This window comes from Hypanus sabinus, chromosome 6 (genome assembly GCF_030144855.1).
Source record: "Hypanus sabinus isolate sHypSab1 chromosome 6, sHypSab1.hap1, whole genome shotgun sequence".
In the NCBI taxonomy this organism is placed as follows: domain Eukaryota; kingdom Metazoa; phylum Chordata; class Chondrichthyes; order Myliobatiformes; family Dasyatidae; genus Hypanus; species Hypanus sabinus.
In genome coordinates, this window is record NC_082711.1 from 126,774,232 (window position 1) to 126,794,238 (window position 20,007).

General features: G+C 39.9%; 1 protein-coding gene across 8 annotated transcripts in view; it reads right to left on the reverse strand.

Annotated features, from left to right (window-relative positions):
• Window positions 1-20,007, reverse strand: part of LOC132395815 (protein CASP-like) — a 739,549-nt gene that overhangs the window by 589,422 nt on the left and 130,120 nt on the right. For all 8 annotated transcript variants that reach the window (XR_009512755.1, XM_059972899.1, XM_059972897.1 and 5 more), the window contains exon 3: window positions 13,683-13,730. Coding sequence is in view for 7 of the 8 variants with exons in the window: in XM_059972899.1 (XP_059828882.1) it covers window positions 13,683-13,730 (48 nt within the window). In the remaining variant the exon portion in view is untranslated. The remainder of the gene's footprint in view (window positions 1-13,682; window positions 13,731-20,007) is intronic.

The following is a 20,007-nucleotide window of genomic DNA, read 5'->3' on the forward strand; positions in this document are numbered from 1 at the left end:
CAGTTTTTCTGCCTAGTCCCACTGACCTGCACCTGGACCATATCCCTCCGTACACCTCTCATCCATGTACCTGTCCAAGTTTTTCTTAAATGTTAAAAGTGAGCCTGCATTCACCACTTCATCTGGCAGCTCATTACACACTCCCACCACACTCTGTGTGAAGATGCCCCCCCCCCCAATATTCCCTTTAAACTTTTCCCCCTTCACCCTAAACCCATGTCCTCTGGTTTTTTTCTCCCCTGGCCTCAGTGGAAAAAGCCTGCTTGCATTCATTCTATCTATACACGTCATAATTTTATATACCTCTATCAAATCTACCCTCATTCTTCTGCACTCCAGGGAATAAAGTCCTAACCTATTCAACCTTTCCCTGTAACTCAGTTTCTCAAGTCCCGGCAACGTCCTTGTAAACCTTCTCTGCACACTTTCAACCTTATTAATATCTTTCCTGTAATTAGGTGACCAAAACTGCTCACAATACTCCAAATTCGGCCTCACCAATGTCTTATACAACCTCACCATAACATTCCAATTCTTATACTCAATACTTTGATTTATAAAGGCCAATGTACCAAAAGCTCTCTTTACGACCCTATCTACCTGTGATGCCACTTTTAGGGAATTTTGTATCTGTATTCCCAGATCCCTCTGTTCTACTGCACTCCTCAATACCCTACCATTTACCCAGTATGTTCTACCTTGGTTTGTCCTTCCAAAGTGCAATAATTTACACTTGTCTGTATTAAACTTCATCTGCCATTTTTCAGCTCATTTTGCCAGCTGGTCCAAATCTCTCCGCAAGCTTTGAAAACCTTCCTCACTGTCCACTACACCTCCAATCTTTGCATCATCAGCAATTTTGCTGATCCAGTTTAGCACATTATCATCCAGATCACTGATACAGATGACAAAAACAATGGACCCAGCACTGACCCCTGTGGCACACCACTAGTCACAGGCCTCCACTCACAGAAGCAATCCTGCGCTACCACTCTCTGACTTCTCCCACTGAGCCAATGTCTAATCCAATTTACTTCCTCACCACATATACCTAGTGACCGAATCTTCCTAACTAACCTCCTATGCGGAACCTTGTAGAAGGCCTGACTGAAGTCCATGTACACAACATCCACTGCCTTCCCTTCATCCACTTCCCTTGTAGCCTCCTTGAAAACTCTGATAGATTGGTTAAGCATCACCTGCCACACACAAAGCCATGTTGATCCTCCCTAATAAGTCCCTGTCTATCCAAATACTTGTAGATCCTACCTCTTAGTACTCCTTCCAATAATATATCTACTACTTACGTCAAACTTACCGGCCTATAATTTCCTAGGTTACTTTTAGAGCCGTTTTACAACAACGGAACAACATCAGCTATCCTCCAATCCTCCAGCACCTCACCTGTAGACACAGACATTTTAAATATATCTGCCAGGGCCCCTGCAATTTCAACACTAGTCTCCTTCAAGGTCCAAGGAAATACCCTGTCAGGTCCTGGGGACTTATTTACTCTGATTTGCCTCAAGACAGTAAGCACGTCCTCCTCTTCAATCTGTATAGGTTCCATGACCTCACTACTTGTTTGCCTTATTTCCATTGACTCCATGCCAGTTTCCTTAGTACAGACAGATGTAAAAAACCCATTTAAGATCTCCCCCACATGTTTTGGTTCCATACATAGCCCACCACTCTGATCTGCAAGATAACCAGTTTTATCCCTTACTATCCTTTTGCTCTTAATATACCTGCAGAAGCTCTTTGAATTATCCTTCACCTTGCCTGCCATAGCAACCTAATGTCTTCTTTTAGCCCTCCTGATTTCTTTCTTAAGTATTTTTTTGCACTTTTTATACTCCCCAAGCACCTTATTTGCTCTGTGTTGCCTATACCTGTCATTCATCTCTCTCTTCTCCTTTATCAGAGTTTCAATATCCCTAGAGAACCAAGGTTCCTTATTCTTCTTCACTTTGCCTTTAATCCTGACAGGAACATACAAACTCTGCACTCTCAAAATTTCTCCTTTGAAGGCCTCCCACTTACCAATCACACCCTTGCCAGAGAACAACCTGTCCCAATCTACGCTTTTTAGATCCGTGTCTGTGATACATCCCCTGCTTTACATCTCTTCAAAGATTTCAAGTTCCCTGGCCCCCACTGTCTCATTTTCACCATGGATATCCAGTCCCTATACACCTCCTTCCCCCACCAGGAAGGTCTCCAAGCTCTCTGTTTCTTCCTGGATTCCAGACCCAGCCAGTCACCCTCTACCACCATTCTTCTCCGCCTTGTGGAATTAGTCCTCACCCTTAACAATTTCTCCTTTGGCTCTTCCCACTTCCTCCATACTAAAGGTGTAGCCATGGACACCTGCACAAGTCCTAGCTATGCCTGCCTTTTTGTCGGCCATGTGGAGCACTCTATGTTCCAAGCCTACACCGGTATCTGTCCTCCTCTTTTCTTACGCTATATCGACGACTGCATCGATGCTGCTTCCTGGACACATGCTGAGCTCATTGACTTCATTAACTTCGCCTCCGACTTTCACCCCGCCCTCAAATTCACCTGGTCTATTTCCAACACCTCCCTCCCCTTTCTAGATCTTTCTGTTTCTATCTCTGGAGACAGCCTATCCACCGATGTCCACTACAAACCTACAGACTCCCACTGCTACCTAGACTATTCCTCCTCCCACCGTCTCCTGCAAAAATGCTATCCTTTTCTCTCAATTCCTCCACCTCCGCCGCATCTGCTCTCAGGATGAAGCCTTTCATTCTAGGACAAAGGAGATGACTGCCTTTTTTAAAGAAAGGGGCTTCCCTTTGTCTACTATCAACTCTGTCCTCCATCGCGTCTCCCGTATTTCACGCACCTCTGCCCTCACCCCATCCCCCCGCCAGCCCACCAGGGATAGAATCCCCCTGGTCCTCACCTATCACTCTACCAGCCTACAGATCCAATGTATAATCCTCCGTAACTTCCGCCACCTCCTACGGGATCCCACCAACAGACACATCTTCCCCTCCCCCCCACTCTCGGCTTTCCGCACGGATTGCTCCCTACACGACTCCTTTGTCCATTCATCCCCCCCTTCCCTCCCCACCGACCTCCCTCCTGGCACTTATCCCTGCAAATGGAAGAAGTGCTACACCTGCCCCCACACTTCTTCCCTCACCACCATCCTAGGCCCCAGACAGTCCTCTCAGGTGAGGCACCACTTCACCTGCGAGTCAACTGGGGTGATATACTGTATCCGGTGCTCCCGATGTGGCCATTTATACATTGGGGAGACCCGCCGCAGACTGGGAGACCGTTTCGCCGAACACCGGCGCTCGGTCCTCCAGCAGTGGCGACACACTTCAATTCCACAGACTACTCCAAAAGCTCCAGCACATCCTATTTCTTAATGTCTTTATGCTCAAGCTTTTCTTTATTTTTAAATAAAACTTTCACTACGTTACTTAAACCTTAGTTATCCTCTGTTTTATCAAAGTCCCTTTAAATCAGGTAAACTTCCTCAATCTTTTTATGAAGCTTTTATTTCTCTTTTTCTTAAAAAAAAATAAAAATCCAGCTGAATGTTCTTCATACAGACCGATTTCTTTATTAAATGTTGATGAAAAATTTTATTGAAAATCTTAGCTTGAATTTACGTCGGTTATTGAATGTAATATATTCACCATCCGAAAAAAAATCAGAGTGTATACATCATCCTTAGATGCAGAAAAAGTCTTTGATAGAACTGAGTGGAATTATCTTTTTAAGACCTTAATTTTGGGTCTAATTTTATTTGTTAGGTTAAATTAATTTACTTCTCTCCTACCGCTCAGGTTATTACTAACTCTCAAATTTCTAAGCCCTTTAAATTACAGCGAGGAACTAGACAAGGTTGCCCTCTTAGTCCTTTACTTTTTGCTTTAGCTATAGAACCCTTAGCAATAGCATTTCGAGAATCTAAGGACATTTCTGGTATACTCATAAAATTTCGTTATATGCTGATGATATTTTACTTTTTATCTCTAACACTGAAACTTCTTTACCTTCGGTTCCTTCTTTAATTTCTCAGTTTAGTTATTTTTCAGGATATAAGCTGAACTTACATAAAAGTGAGCTATTTCCTTTAAATGACCTAATGTCATCAAATGCCAAATTTCCGTTCCAAGTTGTTACAAGTCAATTTGCATTTCTAGGTATAACAATTACAAAAAACTTTAAGAATTGAATTAAAGAAAACTTAAACCCTTTATTGAATTATGTGAAAAAGACACTTTCTAAATGGTCTCCTCTTTCTTTATCCCTAATTGGCCGAATTAATGCGATTAAAATGAAGATTCTTCCTAAATTTTTGTATCTTTTTCAAGCTTTACCTATTTTTATTCCTAAGACCTACTTTGATTCTTTAGATTCAATTTTAACATCTTATATTTGGAATAATAAACAAGCTCATTTAAGTAAAGTTTACCTACAAAGAAATAAAGAGATGGGGGGATTAGCCCTACCCAATTTTAGGTTTTACTATTGGGCTGCCAATATAAGGAATATTACTTTCTGGTCCTATTACATTTATCTAAAAGATTGCCCATCATGGGTCTCCTTAGAAGTTAATTCTGTAAAAAATTCCTCTATTGTCTCTCTTCTTGGATCATACTCTTCTTTTTCAGCAAATAAAACAACAGATAATACAATTGTTAAGAAAGTTTAAGGATCTGGTCTCGATTTAGAAAATTTTTTGGTTTAGGGAATTTTTCATTATCATCTCCTATTCTCCTTAATTATTTTTTTATCCCTTCCATGACTGACAAAGTCTTTAAGGATTGGGATGAACGAGGCATTAAGTGTTTTTGGGAGCAGTTTATCTCAGGGTCTCTTGCTTCATTTAACCAATTGTCAACTAAATTTGCACTGCCAAAAACCCATTTTTACAGATACCTTCAAATTAGAGATTTCTTACATTTCCAATTAACTACTTTTCCTATAGGTCCTGATAAAAATTTACTGGACGATCTTTTATATTTAAAACCTTTTGTTAATGGCTCTATTACCAGACTCTATAGCTTGTTGATTGATTCTAGACAAGACTTTTTAGATAAAATAAAAAAAGCTTGGGAGGATGACCTAAATTGTCAGATTTCTGATGAAGGATGGAATAAAATTCTTAAACGGGTTAATAAATCATCTTTCTGTGCTCGTCATTCTCTTCTACAATTTAAAGTGGTTCATAGAGCTTACATTTCTAAACAGAAGCTGTCAAGTTTTTATCCGAACGTTTCTCCACTTTATAATAAATGCTGCAACTCTGCTGATGCCTCTTTAATTCATATGTTTTGGTTTTGTCCTAAAATTGAAAAGTTTTGGCGGGAAATACTTCATACCTTCTCACAACTTTTTAGGGTCCAATTTGACCGAAATCCCCTTACCACCTTGTTTGGTATTATTGCAAATGAAGATATAACTTTAAATACTCCTAACCTACAGGTTTTAGTTTTTACCTCTCTTTTAGCAAGGAGAGCAATCTTGCTTAAATGGAAGGAGTCTACCCCTCCTACACATCTTCAATGGCTACATGATATTATGTCTTATTTAAATTTAGAGAAGATCCGCTGCTCAGTCTTAAATTTGAAACAATCTTTTTATGGTATCTGGGGACCTTTCCTAAATTACTTTTCCAATTTATAAAGCTTAACAGTGAACAGACTTTTATGTATATTTCTATCTTCTCTTCTTAAGAGAATATGTTTTTTTCTAATTATCCATTATCATCCATCAGCTTTTGTCTTTGGTAGTTGGTGTAGGTGATTGACTTTTTTTTATATAAAAAATTTCTTTTATGATGTTTGACCTATCTTTAAATTTTTGATTACGGAGTGGTATACCTTTATGTGATATGCTATAACATTTTGATCAATTTTATTACAATATATGAATGTACACACTTCATGTTGAGATGTATCTATGTGTTGCACTCTGTAAATCTTGTTTTCCTTCTGAATAAAAATACTGAAAAAAAAGCTTATCAATCCACTGTGTCATCCCTACAATTGCCAAGATCCTTTTTCTGTAATAAACACTGAAGCAAAATATTCATTAAGTACCTCAGCTATCTCCTCAGCTTCATTCACACTTTTCCACTGCAACACTTGATTGGTCCTGTTCTCTCACAATTTATCCTCTTCACATACTTGTAAAATGCCTTGGGGTTTTCTTTAATCCTGCTCGCCAAGGCCTTCTCATGGCCCCTTCTGGCTCTCCTAATTCCATTCTTAAATTCCTTCCTGCTACCTCAATCATTACCTAGTTTTTTGAACCTTTTGTAATGGAAGAATCACAGTGAACTAGGAGCATTTCCTCCAGCTTCGGTGTCTGTGATGGATAATTTGTTCATTTACAACTTTGGTATCTGGTTTTAGTTTACAGGAGTTGCACCTGTGTTTTGGAAATCCTTTGTTCTTTGTATTGTGTAAACGTATTCTGTTTTTGAAATGATTGTAATTTAGAAATGTCTGAGATATAAATCCTCTGAGTTTTAAATATGTTTTCAGGAAGCTGTCTGGACTTAAATGTCTATCACTGAAAATAAATGAACTGTGTTTTAAACTACTTTGTTAGCTACAAGTATCTTCTGCTGGAATAATGGATATTGGCAGATGAACAATGTGGAGAATAAACAGGAAGTAATCTAGTCTTTGAAGATTGAGTAGTTACAGTAAAATTATCCTTTAATGAGAGTACTCATGACTATTTATATATCTGATAGGGCCTAATATCATTTGAATTTAGAATTTCACAGTCAGCAAACACGATACTATCACACTTTCCAAATCCAAAGTATAGATATATTGCAAGAATCAACTAAAAATCAGAGGGCAAGACATACCACTCCTGCTTAACTTAAAAAGAAAGCATATGATTGTACAAAGGGAGATGACAGATAAAGAAATGATGCAAAAAAAACACATAGATTAATAAGGAAGTAAAAATCTGAGTACAAGCTAAAGCTTGCCTGAAATCTATAAACAGAAACTAAGAATTCCTATACATACTTCAAAAGTAAAAGATTAAGAGCATTGTTAGGGAATTAATAATAGAAAATAAGGAGATTGTAGATAAACAGTTATTTTTTATTAGTCTTCTGAAATGAGTAACAATACCTAGTAATGGCTCTAAATGTAGAATTGTGTGTGGGTGAAGAAAGGAGAGAGGGAGAAACACTGGAGAATAAGTGACCAGTAAGACAAATGATGTATTCAATTTTCTGAAATTTCCTAGATTTCAATGCCTAACTCCTTTACTCAATAAGGAACAGAAACCAAAAGCAGGAAAGTGTAAGCTGGTTAAGCTAATCATTTGAGATAGGAAAAATGTTTGCAGCTATTATTACAAACGTTACAGAGTAAAACTAACAAAATGTCAAGCGAATCTGGCAAAGTCAATGTGGTTTTCTGTAAAGGAAATCATATTTGAATGTACTACTTTAGTGGCATCAGCACTGGACTTCAAGGCAGATGGTCCTGAGTTCAAACCTAGCCAGGCACCAACCTGGGCAGCAGTAGTATCTGTGCGGAAGAAAGGCCTGGCAATCTACTTCCATATCTTCCCTCCCTACCCCTCTCAGTTTTTCGCAGGGATCTTTCCCTCCGCGACTACCTGCTCCACACGTCCCTCCCCACAGAACTCCCACTTGGCACTTATCCCCGCAAGCGCAAATGCTACACCTGTCCCCACACCTCCTCCCTTACCACCATTCCGGGCCCCAGACAGTCCTTCCAGGTGAGGCAACACTTCACCTGCAAATCTGCTGGAGTCATCTATTGCATCCGGTGCTCCCAGTGTGGCCTCCGATACATTGGCGAGACCCGATGCAGATTGGGGGACTGCTTCGTCGAGCACCTACGCTCCATCCGTCACAATAGACAGGACCTCCCAGTTGCCACCCACTTCAACTCTGCCTCTCTAGATATCTAGAGATGTCCATACATGGCCTCCTTTACTGCCATGATGAGGCCAAACTCAGGTTGGAGGAGCAACACCTCATCTACCATCTGGGTAGCCTCCACCCTGGTGGTATGAACATTGAATTCTCCAATTTCCAGTAATTCCCTCCCCCTCCCCCTATCCCAGGTCCCTCTCTGCCTCTCCCCCCTCTCAACTTTCTGCTTCTTTATCGCTACAGTTCTTTCATGCTTATCCCCTCCTCCTCCCCACTTTATCTTTCTTCTGATTGGTTTCCCACCTGGTGCCTCTAGGCCCTACCCCCTCCCCTATCTCTATTACTGGGCTTCGGCCCTCTCTTCCCCCCCCCATTCCTGATGAAGGGTCTCGGCCCGAAACGTTGGCTACTCCTTTCTCATGGATGCTGCCTGGCCTGCTGAGTTCTTCCAGCGTTGTGTATGTGTTCTTTGATCCACAGCATCTGCAGTTACATTTTTGTGTTTTACTTCCATATCTTGCCATGAAAACCCTCTGGACCCCATAATCCATGAGAATACAAAGAGTTGGACTCTACTAAATGACTGAACAACAAGCTTTAAAGTATTAACAAGTGCCTTACATAAAGGGGACACCAGTGAATGTATTAATTTCCAGCTGGCATTTGATAAGGAAAGGTACAGCAAGTATTATGCCACAATGATCCTGGGCAGTCAACTTTTAACCATTTCTTTGATTGGGGTGGAAATACCAAAAGGCTGGTTGGGAAATACACCATTAATAAAAGTTAGTCATGAAGAAGATATACTCAGTGACTACTTTATTAGTTACCTCCTGTACCTAATAATGTGGCCACTGAGGGTATGTTCATGATCTACCGCTGCTGTAGCCCACCTACTTCAAGATTTGACATATCGTGCAGTTAGAGATGCTCTTCTGCACACCACTGTTGTAACACATGGTTATTTGAGTTATTATCACATTTCTGTCAGTTTGAACCAGTCCAGTCATTCTCCTCTGACAAACAAGACATTTTCACACACTAAACTCAGGCAACTGCTCTTTTTTTGTTTTCCACACTGCTCTGTAAACTCTAGAGCAGGAATGGGCAACCTAGGGCGCATGTGCCAGAAGTGGCGCATTGGATGATTAGAACTGGCACATTACACCCCAGTGATAATAATAAAAGAGTAAGCCGACTCATGCAAAAAGTATTAATCACAAACCGATTTGTAGAAAAAAAACTATAACAGAAATTCAAGTAGCTTAGAGCTACAAATGGATTTTACTGAGAATACATCTAAAACTTAGCAATTATTTTTAGCGATTTTATTAATTCGTGCACATCCTTTGGCGAATGTTATCTTCTTTCACATTAATCGTTTTTTAATTTTAAAAAATGTTCAATGAGTCAAACTAGGAAAGAAGGACTTTTGTTTTGCAGTTGTTCCATTACTGTTCAATACATATTTGATGCTTGTTTGATCCTGAGGCGCCAGCGTCTGCACCAGCGGTGCGTTGTAGGTTTTTGCCAGTCAGTTTACAATTGACACTCGTGTGCTATGGAGTTGTGCTTTGTTCGTCCTTTGTGAACATTTGCAATTTTGTACTTTTTCAAAAAATTAAGCCTTGTTTTTACATTGTTATTCATTACAGTGCAAAAGAAAATGAGCAAAAGAAAAGCAGAAAGTGATAGTAAGCGTGAATTCAATGAACAGTTCTTATTTATAGTGGGTCCGTCAGGAAAACCGTTGTGAATTATTTATGAAAACACTTTCTCATAATAGAAGACGTGATCTTAATAGATACTATAGAACACAACATCAGACTGAAATAGAAGGGAAACTGAAGCTAGTGCTTGGGTCTGAGTTACAGAAAGAACATGTGATTAAAAAAAGGAAGAAATCAAAAGAAGACAAAATATATTTGCTAAAAGTCTCATTAAGTTAAGTTTATCTTGTTTTTATATTAAATCAATATATCATGCAAAAACACTAAATATGTCTATATTAACATATTTTTACAAGAATTGAATGAGGGTACAAGAGTTGTATGGTGCATCTGAACTTGTGCATGAAAAAATTGATGCATGGAATGTAAAAGGTTGGCCACCCCTGCTCTAGAGATCGTTGTGTGAAAATTCCAGATGACCAGCAGTTTCTGAGATACACAAACCACCCCATCTAGCACCAACAATCATTCCACAGTTAAAACCAATTAGATCGTATTTCTTCCCCTATTCTGATATTTGGTCTGAACAACAACTGAATCTCTTCTTCTTCTTGATTTTAATGCTGGTTAGCAGTCCAACTTAAATGTGCATTATTGCCACCAACTGAACTAGAGTGCAGTGGAGAGATTGGAGGGGGGTTGTGGGGGTCCCTACTACTTCTTTTTTCAAATGAAAAGCTAAAAAGCCCTATACAGTGGCATGCAAAAGTTTGGGCACACCTGGTAAAAATTTCTGTTACTGTGAATAGCTAAGTGAGTAAAAGATGACCTGATTTCCAAAAGGCATAAAGTTAAAGATGACACATTTCTTTAATATTTTAAGCAAGATTACTTTTTTATTTCCATCTTTAGTTTCAAAAGAACAAAAAAGAGAAAGGGCCCGAAGCAAAAGTTTGGGCAATCTGCATGGTCAGTACCTAGTAACACCCCCTTTGGCAAGTATCCAGCTTGTAATCACTTTCTGTAGCCAGCTAAGGGTCTTTCAATTCTTGTTTGGGGGATTTTTACCCATTCTTGCTTGCAAAAGGCTTCTAGTTCTGTGAAATTCTTGGGCCATCTTGCATGCACTGCTCTTTTGAGGTCTACCCACAGATATTTGATGATGTTTAGGTTGGGGGCCATGGCAAAACCTTCAGCTTGCACCTCTTGAGGTAGTCCATTGTAGATTTTGAGGTGTGTTTAGGATCATCATGACCCACTTTCTCATGAGCTTCAGTTCATGGATGACATTTTCCTGTAAAGTTTGCGGGTACAATTCAAAATTGATAGTTCCATCAATGATGGCAACCATCCTGGTCCCAAGGTTGTTACAGAACATTCTTCCAATAGCCTTCTGGCTTATTCACATGGACTTTAGCAAACTTTAGACAGGCAGAAATGTTCTTCTTGGACAGTAGTGGCTTCCTTCTTGCAATCCTGCCATGCACACCATTGTTGTTCAGTGTTTGCCTTATGATAGACTCTTGAACACTGACATTAGCCAATGCAAGAGAGGCCTTAGATGTTGCCCTGGGGTTCATTGTGATCTTCTAAAATAGTACACGCCTTGCACCTGCAGTGATGTGTGTTAGTCGGTCACTCCAGGGGAGAGCAGCATCGGTGTTGAGCTTCCTCCATTTGTACTCCATCTGCCTGACAGTGGATTGGTGGAGCCCAAACTCTTTAGAAATGGTTTTGTATCCTCTTCCAGCCTGGTTACTCAACATCTTTTTTTCTGAGGACTCAGAAATTTCCTTTGATCGAGGCACACTTCCGAAACCCTGTGTGGTGAAGATCAGACTTTGACTGCGAAGACCCAGGTTTATGTTCTTTAAGTAGGGCAGGGCCTCCCACACTCACAACTTACACTAATTTCCCCTTCAAATGACTGATAATCATAGAGGTTCATATACTTTGTCCAACAACTACATGTAACATTGAACAATTGTTCTCTGCCAACCGGAGAAACATCCATTTATACCAACTCTCTGCCATCTATTGGTTAACCAATGCACTATCCATACCAATACACTTCTTCTAATTCCATTCACCCATATCTTATTTATAAGTCTCTTGTGCAGCACTTTATTGAACGCCTTCTGGAATCCAAGTATACAACATCCACCTGTTCCCCTCTATCCAGTGCACTCATTATGTACCATAGCATAGAAGCCAGGACCAACAGGCTCTGGGACAATTTCTTCCACCAGGCCATCAGAATGATTAATTCATGTTGATTTGAGTTTATTTCTATGTTACATTGATTGTTCTATTTATTATAAATTATTATAAATTACTATGATTGCACATTGTATATTTAGACGGAGATGTAACGTAAAGATTTTTATTCCTCATGTAGGTGAAGGATGTAAGAAATAAAGTAAATTCAATTCAATTCACAATATGACCTCCAGAAAATCTTCACTGCAACCTTCACCATTTTCCTCACTATGGGCTGGGCCCTTTTATACATAATAAGGTCCCTTGGAGATTGATAGTTATTAACTTTCCTAAATATCTTATTTCTCTCCCTAATCGCTTCTGCACACTCCTCAGTCCACCATGGTACAACCTTTCTCTTATCAATGGTCTTCTTAATAGGAATTACTTCCAATGCAGTTTAATGAATAATGTGACATTACTTTCACTACCAAGATCCACAGCATGCTCAATATTCAGCCCTGAGAGATGTTCAACACATATAGCCTTAAACTTCTCCCAATTTGCTTCACCAAAATCTCACCTCCTAAAAGTGGCCTACTGCCCCCTATATAAATCCAAACCCAAGCTTATAAATATAGGAAAATGATCACTCCCCAATGTTTCATCTCCCATAACATCCTACATTCTCACTGCAACCAGTATGTTCAAAACTAAAATTAAATTTATAGGACTTTCAGAACTATTGTGAACATTAATGTTTTTTCCCTTCTCCCTTCCCTCTTCTTCAATTCCCCACTCTGCCCCCCCCCACCTCTTTCTCTTCTCTGCAACTGCCTAGCGCCTCCCCCTAGTGCCTCCCCCTAGTGCCTCTTCTCTGCCACTTTCTCCCATGGTCGAATTTCCTCTGTATTCATATTCCTGCTTCCCAAACACTTAAATATTTCAGACCTTTCAGCTTCTTACTTCATAACCCCTCCCCCACCTTGCACCTTCTTATTTTGGCTTCTTCCCCCGTCTTATTTTTTTTACTTATTTTCTCCTACTTTTCTTCTAATATTTGTGTATTTGTATATCTGTGCACTTGTAATGCTACTGTGACACAGTAATTTCCTTTGGGATCAATAAATTCCAGTCCCAGTGAAGGGTCTCAGCCTAAACATTGACTGTCTGTTCATTTCCAGAAGAATTCAAGTTCCTCCAGCACTTTTTTGTGCCTTGCACAGCAACACCACAGTTTTGATATGCAGCAATACTTTGTCCTCTGCTAACTGTAATGAGGGAAATTTGCATCACATAATGTAATTGATTGCAAGTTATAGGAACTTGGTGATCATATTTTTGCAGCATCAATAACTAATAGTTGTACATAATATCTTTGTAAATATACATTTCTGATGATACAATAATACATACAAGAGTTCTGAAGTTTTAAGTACTTAAAAAAACGAGACAAAAGCCTCAAACTTAATCTAGAGGCAAGCATTAAGAGTCAGTTTATGGTAAAATTTACATGCAAGTCAAAAGTACCTCATATGCCAAAAAAATAACAGAGGATGCTGAAAACACTCAATGTTCACTTGGTCTAGGTTTTCTGTATTCAGTAGGTTTCAGTGAAATCCCTCCCCCCCCATTCTTCTAAACGTCAGCAAGTACAGGCCCAGAACAATTAAACCCTCTTCATCCCATTCATTCCCAGAATGATTCTTGTGAGTCTTCATTAACTCTGTCTCTTTCTACCAATACTACCTGACTTACTGAGTACTTCCAGCATTTATGTTTTTTTGTTTCAGAATTCCAACATCTGCTGGTTTGATTTTCATCAAAGGATATTGACTCTTTAAAATAATATGTTCTGTCAGGCTTAAAAAAAAGCTGAGACTTACCTCTGCCTGGAAACTCTTCAGTAATGGAGCTACCAGCTTCCTCAAGTCCTGTAGTTAGATGGGAGTTGTTTTCAGAGTGGTGGAGAAGCAAGGGAGTTTGCAGGGATGAAGTTGATGGATATCAGAGCAGGTAGAAAAAAAAACAGAAAAACATGACATTAGCAGAGTAGTAATCTTTTATATATCACACCTTATTCATCCTGTGTGACAGCATTACCTTCCAAGCTACAAAACTACTGTAAAATTATTTTACCGTAACTTCTCACTCCACCAAATGACAATTCAGCATGTGTCCCAAGAGCATAATGCACTTTAGTTGATGTTCCCTCAATGTTGGACTTGGACATTCAAAAAGGAATACTGTTGATTGAAATCCATTGAATTAGCTTATTCTAAGGGAGCAGAATTAGGCTCTTCTGTCCGTCAAGACTGATCTGCCATTCTATCATGGTTTCTTTATCATCCCTCACAACCCCATTCTCCTGCTTTCTCCACGAAACCATTGACACTCTAGCCAATCAGGAACTTACCAACCTCTGCAATAAATATACTGAATGATTTAGCCTCCACAACAGTCTGTGGCAATGAGTTCTTCATCCCCTGGCCAAAGAAATTCCTCATCTCTGTACTAAATGTATATCCCTCTGTTTTGGGGCTGTGCCCTATGGTCATAGATTCATCCATGATAGGAAACATCCTCTCCACGTTCACTCGGTCTAGGTTTTCTGTATTCAGTAGATCTCAGTCAGATCCTCCCTCATTCTTCTAAACTTCAGCAAATACAGGCTCAGAACCATCAAATGTTCCTCATTCCATTCATTCCCAGAATAATTCTCGTGAATCTTCGCTGGACACTTCCCAAAGCCAACATATCTTTTCATAGATAAAGGGCCTAAACTGCTCACAATCCTCTAAGTGCCATTTGACCAGTGCCTTATAAAGTCTCAGCATCACATCCTTGCTCTTAGATTCAAGTCCACTCAAAATAAATGCTAAATATTGCATTTTGTCTTCCTTACCACATCTGATTTTTTGATTTTTCTCCCCATTTAGAAAGCAGTCTGACTTTATTCCTTCTACTAAAGTGTATGACCATATACTTCCTTAACACTATATTCCATTTGTCACTTCTTTGCCCATTCTCTTAATCTGTCTTCTGCAGACTCCCTGCCTCCTCAATACTACCTGCCCTTCAGCTTTTCTTCGTATTATCTGCAAACTTGGCTACACATAAACAATTCCATCATTAAAATTGTTGATGTATAACATGCAAAGAAGCGGTCCCAATACTGACCACTATTGAACACTACTAATCATCGGCAGTCAACCAGAATTCCCACTCTTTTCTTCCTGTCAAACAGCTTATCTTCAATCCATGCTACTATCCTTCCTGTAATATCTTCTTAAGCAGCCTCACATGTGACACCTTGTCAAAGTCTTCTGAAAGTCGAACATCCACTGACTGTCCTTTGTCTATCTTGTTTGATATTTTCCTCAAATAATTCCAACAGATTTGTCAGGCAAGATTTCCCTTCAAGGAAACTGACTTTGGCCTACTTGATCTTGCGCCTAAGTACGCCAAAACCTTTAATAATGGATTCCAACATCTTCACAACATCTGAAATCAGGCTAACTGGCTAATTTCAGGCTAATGTGGTGGCGTGCTGGGAAGGCAGCATTAAGAAGAGGGACGCCTCACGTCTTAATAAGCTGGTAAGGAAGGCGGGGTCTGTCGTGGGCACAGAACTGGAGAGTATGACATCGGTGGCAGAGCGGAGGGCGCTGAGTAGGCTACGGTCAATCATGGAAAATCCTGAACATCCTCTGCACAGCACCATCCGGAGACAGAGAAGCAGCTTCAGCGGCAGGTTGCTGTCAATGCAATGCTCCTCAGACAGCATGAAGAGATCATTACTCCCCAACGCCATTCGGCTCTACAATTCAACCACCAGGGGCAAGACATGTTAAAGTGCCGGGCTTCGGACTGAGCTTAAGTTACCACTCAATGTACTTTAGTAAACTATTTAAGAACTTTTTAAAAGCTATTTATTAATGCTTTTTGGGAGGGTGATTTTTTTGATGCATATCATATTTATACTGAGTTAAATACTGTACGTAATTAGTTTTGTTACAATAAGTGTATGGGACACCGGAAAAATGTTGAATTTCCCCTTGGGGATGAATAAAGTATCTATCTATCTAATTTCCTTTCTTCTGCTTTGTTAAGAGTGGAGTTACATTTGCAGTCCTCCTGACCCATTCCAGAAACTACTGATACTTTAAAAATCATAACTAATGCCTTCATAATCTCTTCAGCTACCTTTTTCAGAACCTTCGGGTGTCATCCATTGGTCGAGGTGACTTATTTGCCTTCAGACCTTTCGGCTTCCCAAGCACCTTCTCCTTAGTAATAGTAACTTCACTCATTTCTGGCCCCTGACACTCCCAATCATCGGGCATAGTGCCTTCCACAGTGAAGATTGATGTAAAATACTTACTAAGTTCACCTGACATTTCTTTGTCCCCCATTACTACCTCTCAATGCCATTTTCAAGTATACACTCTCAACTCTCTTTTATTCTATATTTCTGAAAACACCTGGTACCCTCTTTAATATTGCTGGCTGGTTTCATATATCTTTTTTCTCCTTAGTGTTTTAAATGCCTTCTGTTGATTTTTCATAGCTTCCCAATCCTCTAACTTCCCATTATTTTTTGCTGTATTATATGCCCTCTATTTTGCTTTTATGCTGTCTTTGACTTCCCTTGTCAGCCATGGTTGCCACATCCTCCCTTTAGAATACTTTTAACCTTTGGGATGTATCTATTCTGCGCTTTCCAAATTGTTCTTAGTAACTCCAGCCATTGTTGTTCTATTGTCCTCATCTGACTGTTCCCTTTCAATCAACCTTAGCCAACTCCACTCCAAGCCTCTAAATGCCTTTCCTCCACCATTATACTGACTTCAGCTTCAGTTTCTCCCTCAAACTACAGGTTGAATTCTGCATCATGATCAGTGCATCCTAAGGATTCCTTTACCTTGTGTTCCATAATCAAATCTGATTCATTATACAACACCCAATCCAGAATTACCTTTCTCCTTGAAGGCTCATCCACAACCAGCTCCAAAAAGCCACTTTGTAGGTACTCCCACAAATGCCTTCTCTTGGTATCTGAGTATCATAACAATTGAAATCCCCCCCATAACTATCATAACATTGCCCTGATTACATGTCTTTTCTCTCATTGTAATTGTAATTTATATCCCACATCTTGGCTACTGTTTGGGGGCCTGTATATACTTTCCACTAAGGTATTTTTACCCTTGCAGTTCCTTAACTCCACCCACAAGGGTTCTACATCTTCTGATCCTATGTCGCCTCTTTCTAAGGATTTGATTTATTTTTTTAACCAACAGAGCCACCCAACTTCCCTTCCTACCACCAGCTTGTCCATTTGATACATGGTGTATCCTTGGGTGTTAAAACTCCTAACTATGATCTTCTTTCAGCCACAACTCAGTAATATTAACAAAATCATACCTGGCAATCTCTAACTACACTACAAGATAACTAATTCTATTTACTGCATGCATTCAAATACAGTAGGTTCCAGTTAATGGGTCATTGGTTGATCAGGGCAGCTGCTTATTTGGGACACTATGCCTTTTAATTGGGGCAGGAGACTGTGGTCAAACTGTCTAACAGCCACACCACTGCAAGCAAACTAATTAGTTCCAGTTGCATGCATTTGTGTGTCATTAGGCACTATATTGTGCTTGGAGCAAAAAGTTTTTTAACACCATCAGCTTATGTTCAAAACGCAGTGATTTTTGTCACCAATAGTTGCTGAGAAATAAGCAGTAAGAAAATTCCAAACTCTGGTCACTGCAATTTCAAACATTCCGACTTGGATTTTCAGCTGGGAGTGAAAATGGAACAATTTTACTACTTCAACAAGTTAGGATCAATGAAGAATTAAGGTATCCACAATCATCTTGAATGTTACAATGAAAATGAAGATTTGGAGGATGCAATCGTTGATAGCATTGTATGAAGGAAGTCTATTATCTGCACTAGTAGTCTGCCGTGATTTTGTTCATTGAATACACTGGATAATTCTTCCATCAATAAGTACTAGGAACTAAGACACACTTTTATAGTTCTGTAGTATTATTTGTAGTGTTCCAATTTGTGCTGTATTTCAATTAAATATGTAATGTGTTACACAGTTTATCTTTTTTATACCTTTCTAATTATTTCCATGAAACTTCAGCTACTTGGGACAGCTGCTTATTGATCCAAAATGTAATACCATAAGAGATATAGGCACAGAATTAGGCTATTCTATCCATCAAATCTGCTCCGCCGTTCCTTCAGGACCGATTTATTATCCCTTTCAACCCCATTCTCCTGCCTTCTCCCCATAACCTTTGATGACATGAATAGCCAACCTCTGCTTTAACATGGCCAGCGCACCCATATGTGGTAAAGTATTTCACAGATTAACCATCCTCTAGCTAAAGAAATTTTTCCTCATCTCTATCCTAAATGGACATTCCTCAATTCTGAAGCTGTGCTCTCTGGTCCCAGACTCACCCACTATAGGAACCATCCTCTCCATAGACAGGCTGGTGGTGAAGCCAAATTTGGAGTATTGTGTACAGTTCTGGTCACCAAATTATAGGAAAGATGTCGACAAAATAGAGAGAGTACAGAGGAGATTTACTAGAATGTTACCTGGGTTTCAGCACCGAAGTTACAGGGAAAGGTTGAACAAGTTAGGTCTTTATTCTTTGGAGCGTAGAAGGTTGAGGGGGGACTTGATAGAGGTATTTAAAATTATGACGGCGATAGAGTTGACGTGGATAGGCATTTTCCATTGAGAGTAGGGAAGATTCAAACAAGAGGACATGAGTTGAGAGTTAAGGGGCAAAAGTTTAGGGGTAACACAAAGGGGAACCTCTTTACTCAGAAAGTGGTAGTTGTGTGGAACGAGCTTCCAGTAGAAGTGGTGGAGGCAGGTTCGGTATTATTTAAAGTAAAATTGGATAAGTATATGGACAGGAAAGGAATGGAGGGTTATGGGCTGAGTGCAGGTCGGTGGGACTAGGTGAGAGCAGGCGTTCGGCACGGACTAGAAGGGCCAAGATGGCCTGTTTCTGTGCTGTAATTGTTATATAGTTACATCCACTTTATCTCAGCTAGTCAACATTTGGTAAGTTGCAATGAGATTCCTCCTCATTCTTCTAAAAGCCCAGAGGGATCAGACGCTCCTCATATGTGAACCCTTTAACTCCTGAGATCATTCTCGTGAACATCTTCCGGACTCTCTCCAATGCCAGCAGATGAGGGACCCATAACTGCTCACTATATTCCAGGGCAGCGTGACCAATGCCTTATAATATCTCAGCATTATATCCTTTTAGTCCTTGTTTATTTAGTCATCTCAAAATAAATGCTAACACTGCATCTGCCTTCCTTACCACTGATTTAACCTGCAAGTTAACCTTTAGGGAATCCTGCAAGAAGACTCTCAAGACACTCTGAGCCTCTGATTTATGAATTGTCGCCACATTTAGAAAATAAAACAGTCCATGCCTATATTCCTTTCTCCAAGGTGCATGACCCTGTACTTTTTTGTATACTTCCCTGCATCATATTCCATCTACCACTTATTTCAAGTCAAGTCAAGTCAACTTTTATTGTCATTTCAACCATAACTGCTGGTACAGTACATAGTAAAAATGTGACAATGTTTTTCAGGACCATGGTTTACATGACACAGTACAAAAACTAGACTGAACTTTGTAATAAAAAAAACACAGAGAAAGCTATACTAGACTACAGACCTACACTGGACTGCATAAAGTACACAAAAACAGTACCGGCATTACAATAAATAATAAACAAGACAGTAGGGCAAGGTGTCAGTCCAGGCTTCGGGTATTGAGGAGTCTGATAGCTTGGGGGAAGAAACTATTATATAGTCTGGCCGTAAGAGCCCAAATGCTTCGGAGCCTTTTCCCAGACAACAGGAGGGAGAAGAGATTGTATGAGGGGTGCATGGGGTCCTTCATTATGCTGTTTCCTTTGCGGATGCAGCGTGTAGTGTAAACGTCCGTGATGGCGGGAAGAGAGACCCCGATGATCTTCTCAGCAGACTTCACTATCCGCTGCAGAGTCTTGCGATCCGAGATGGTGCAATTTCCGAAGCAAGCAGTGATGCAGTTGCTCTGGACGCTCTCAATACAACCCCTGTAGAATGTGATGGGGATGGGGAATATTTGCCCACTCCCTCAATCTCTCTGTCCTTCTGCAGACACT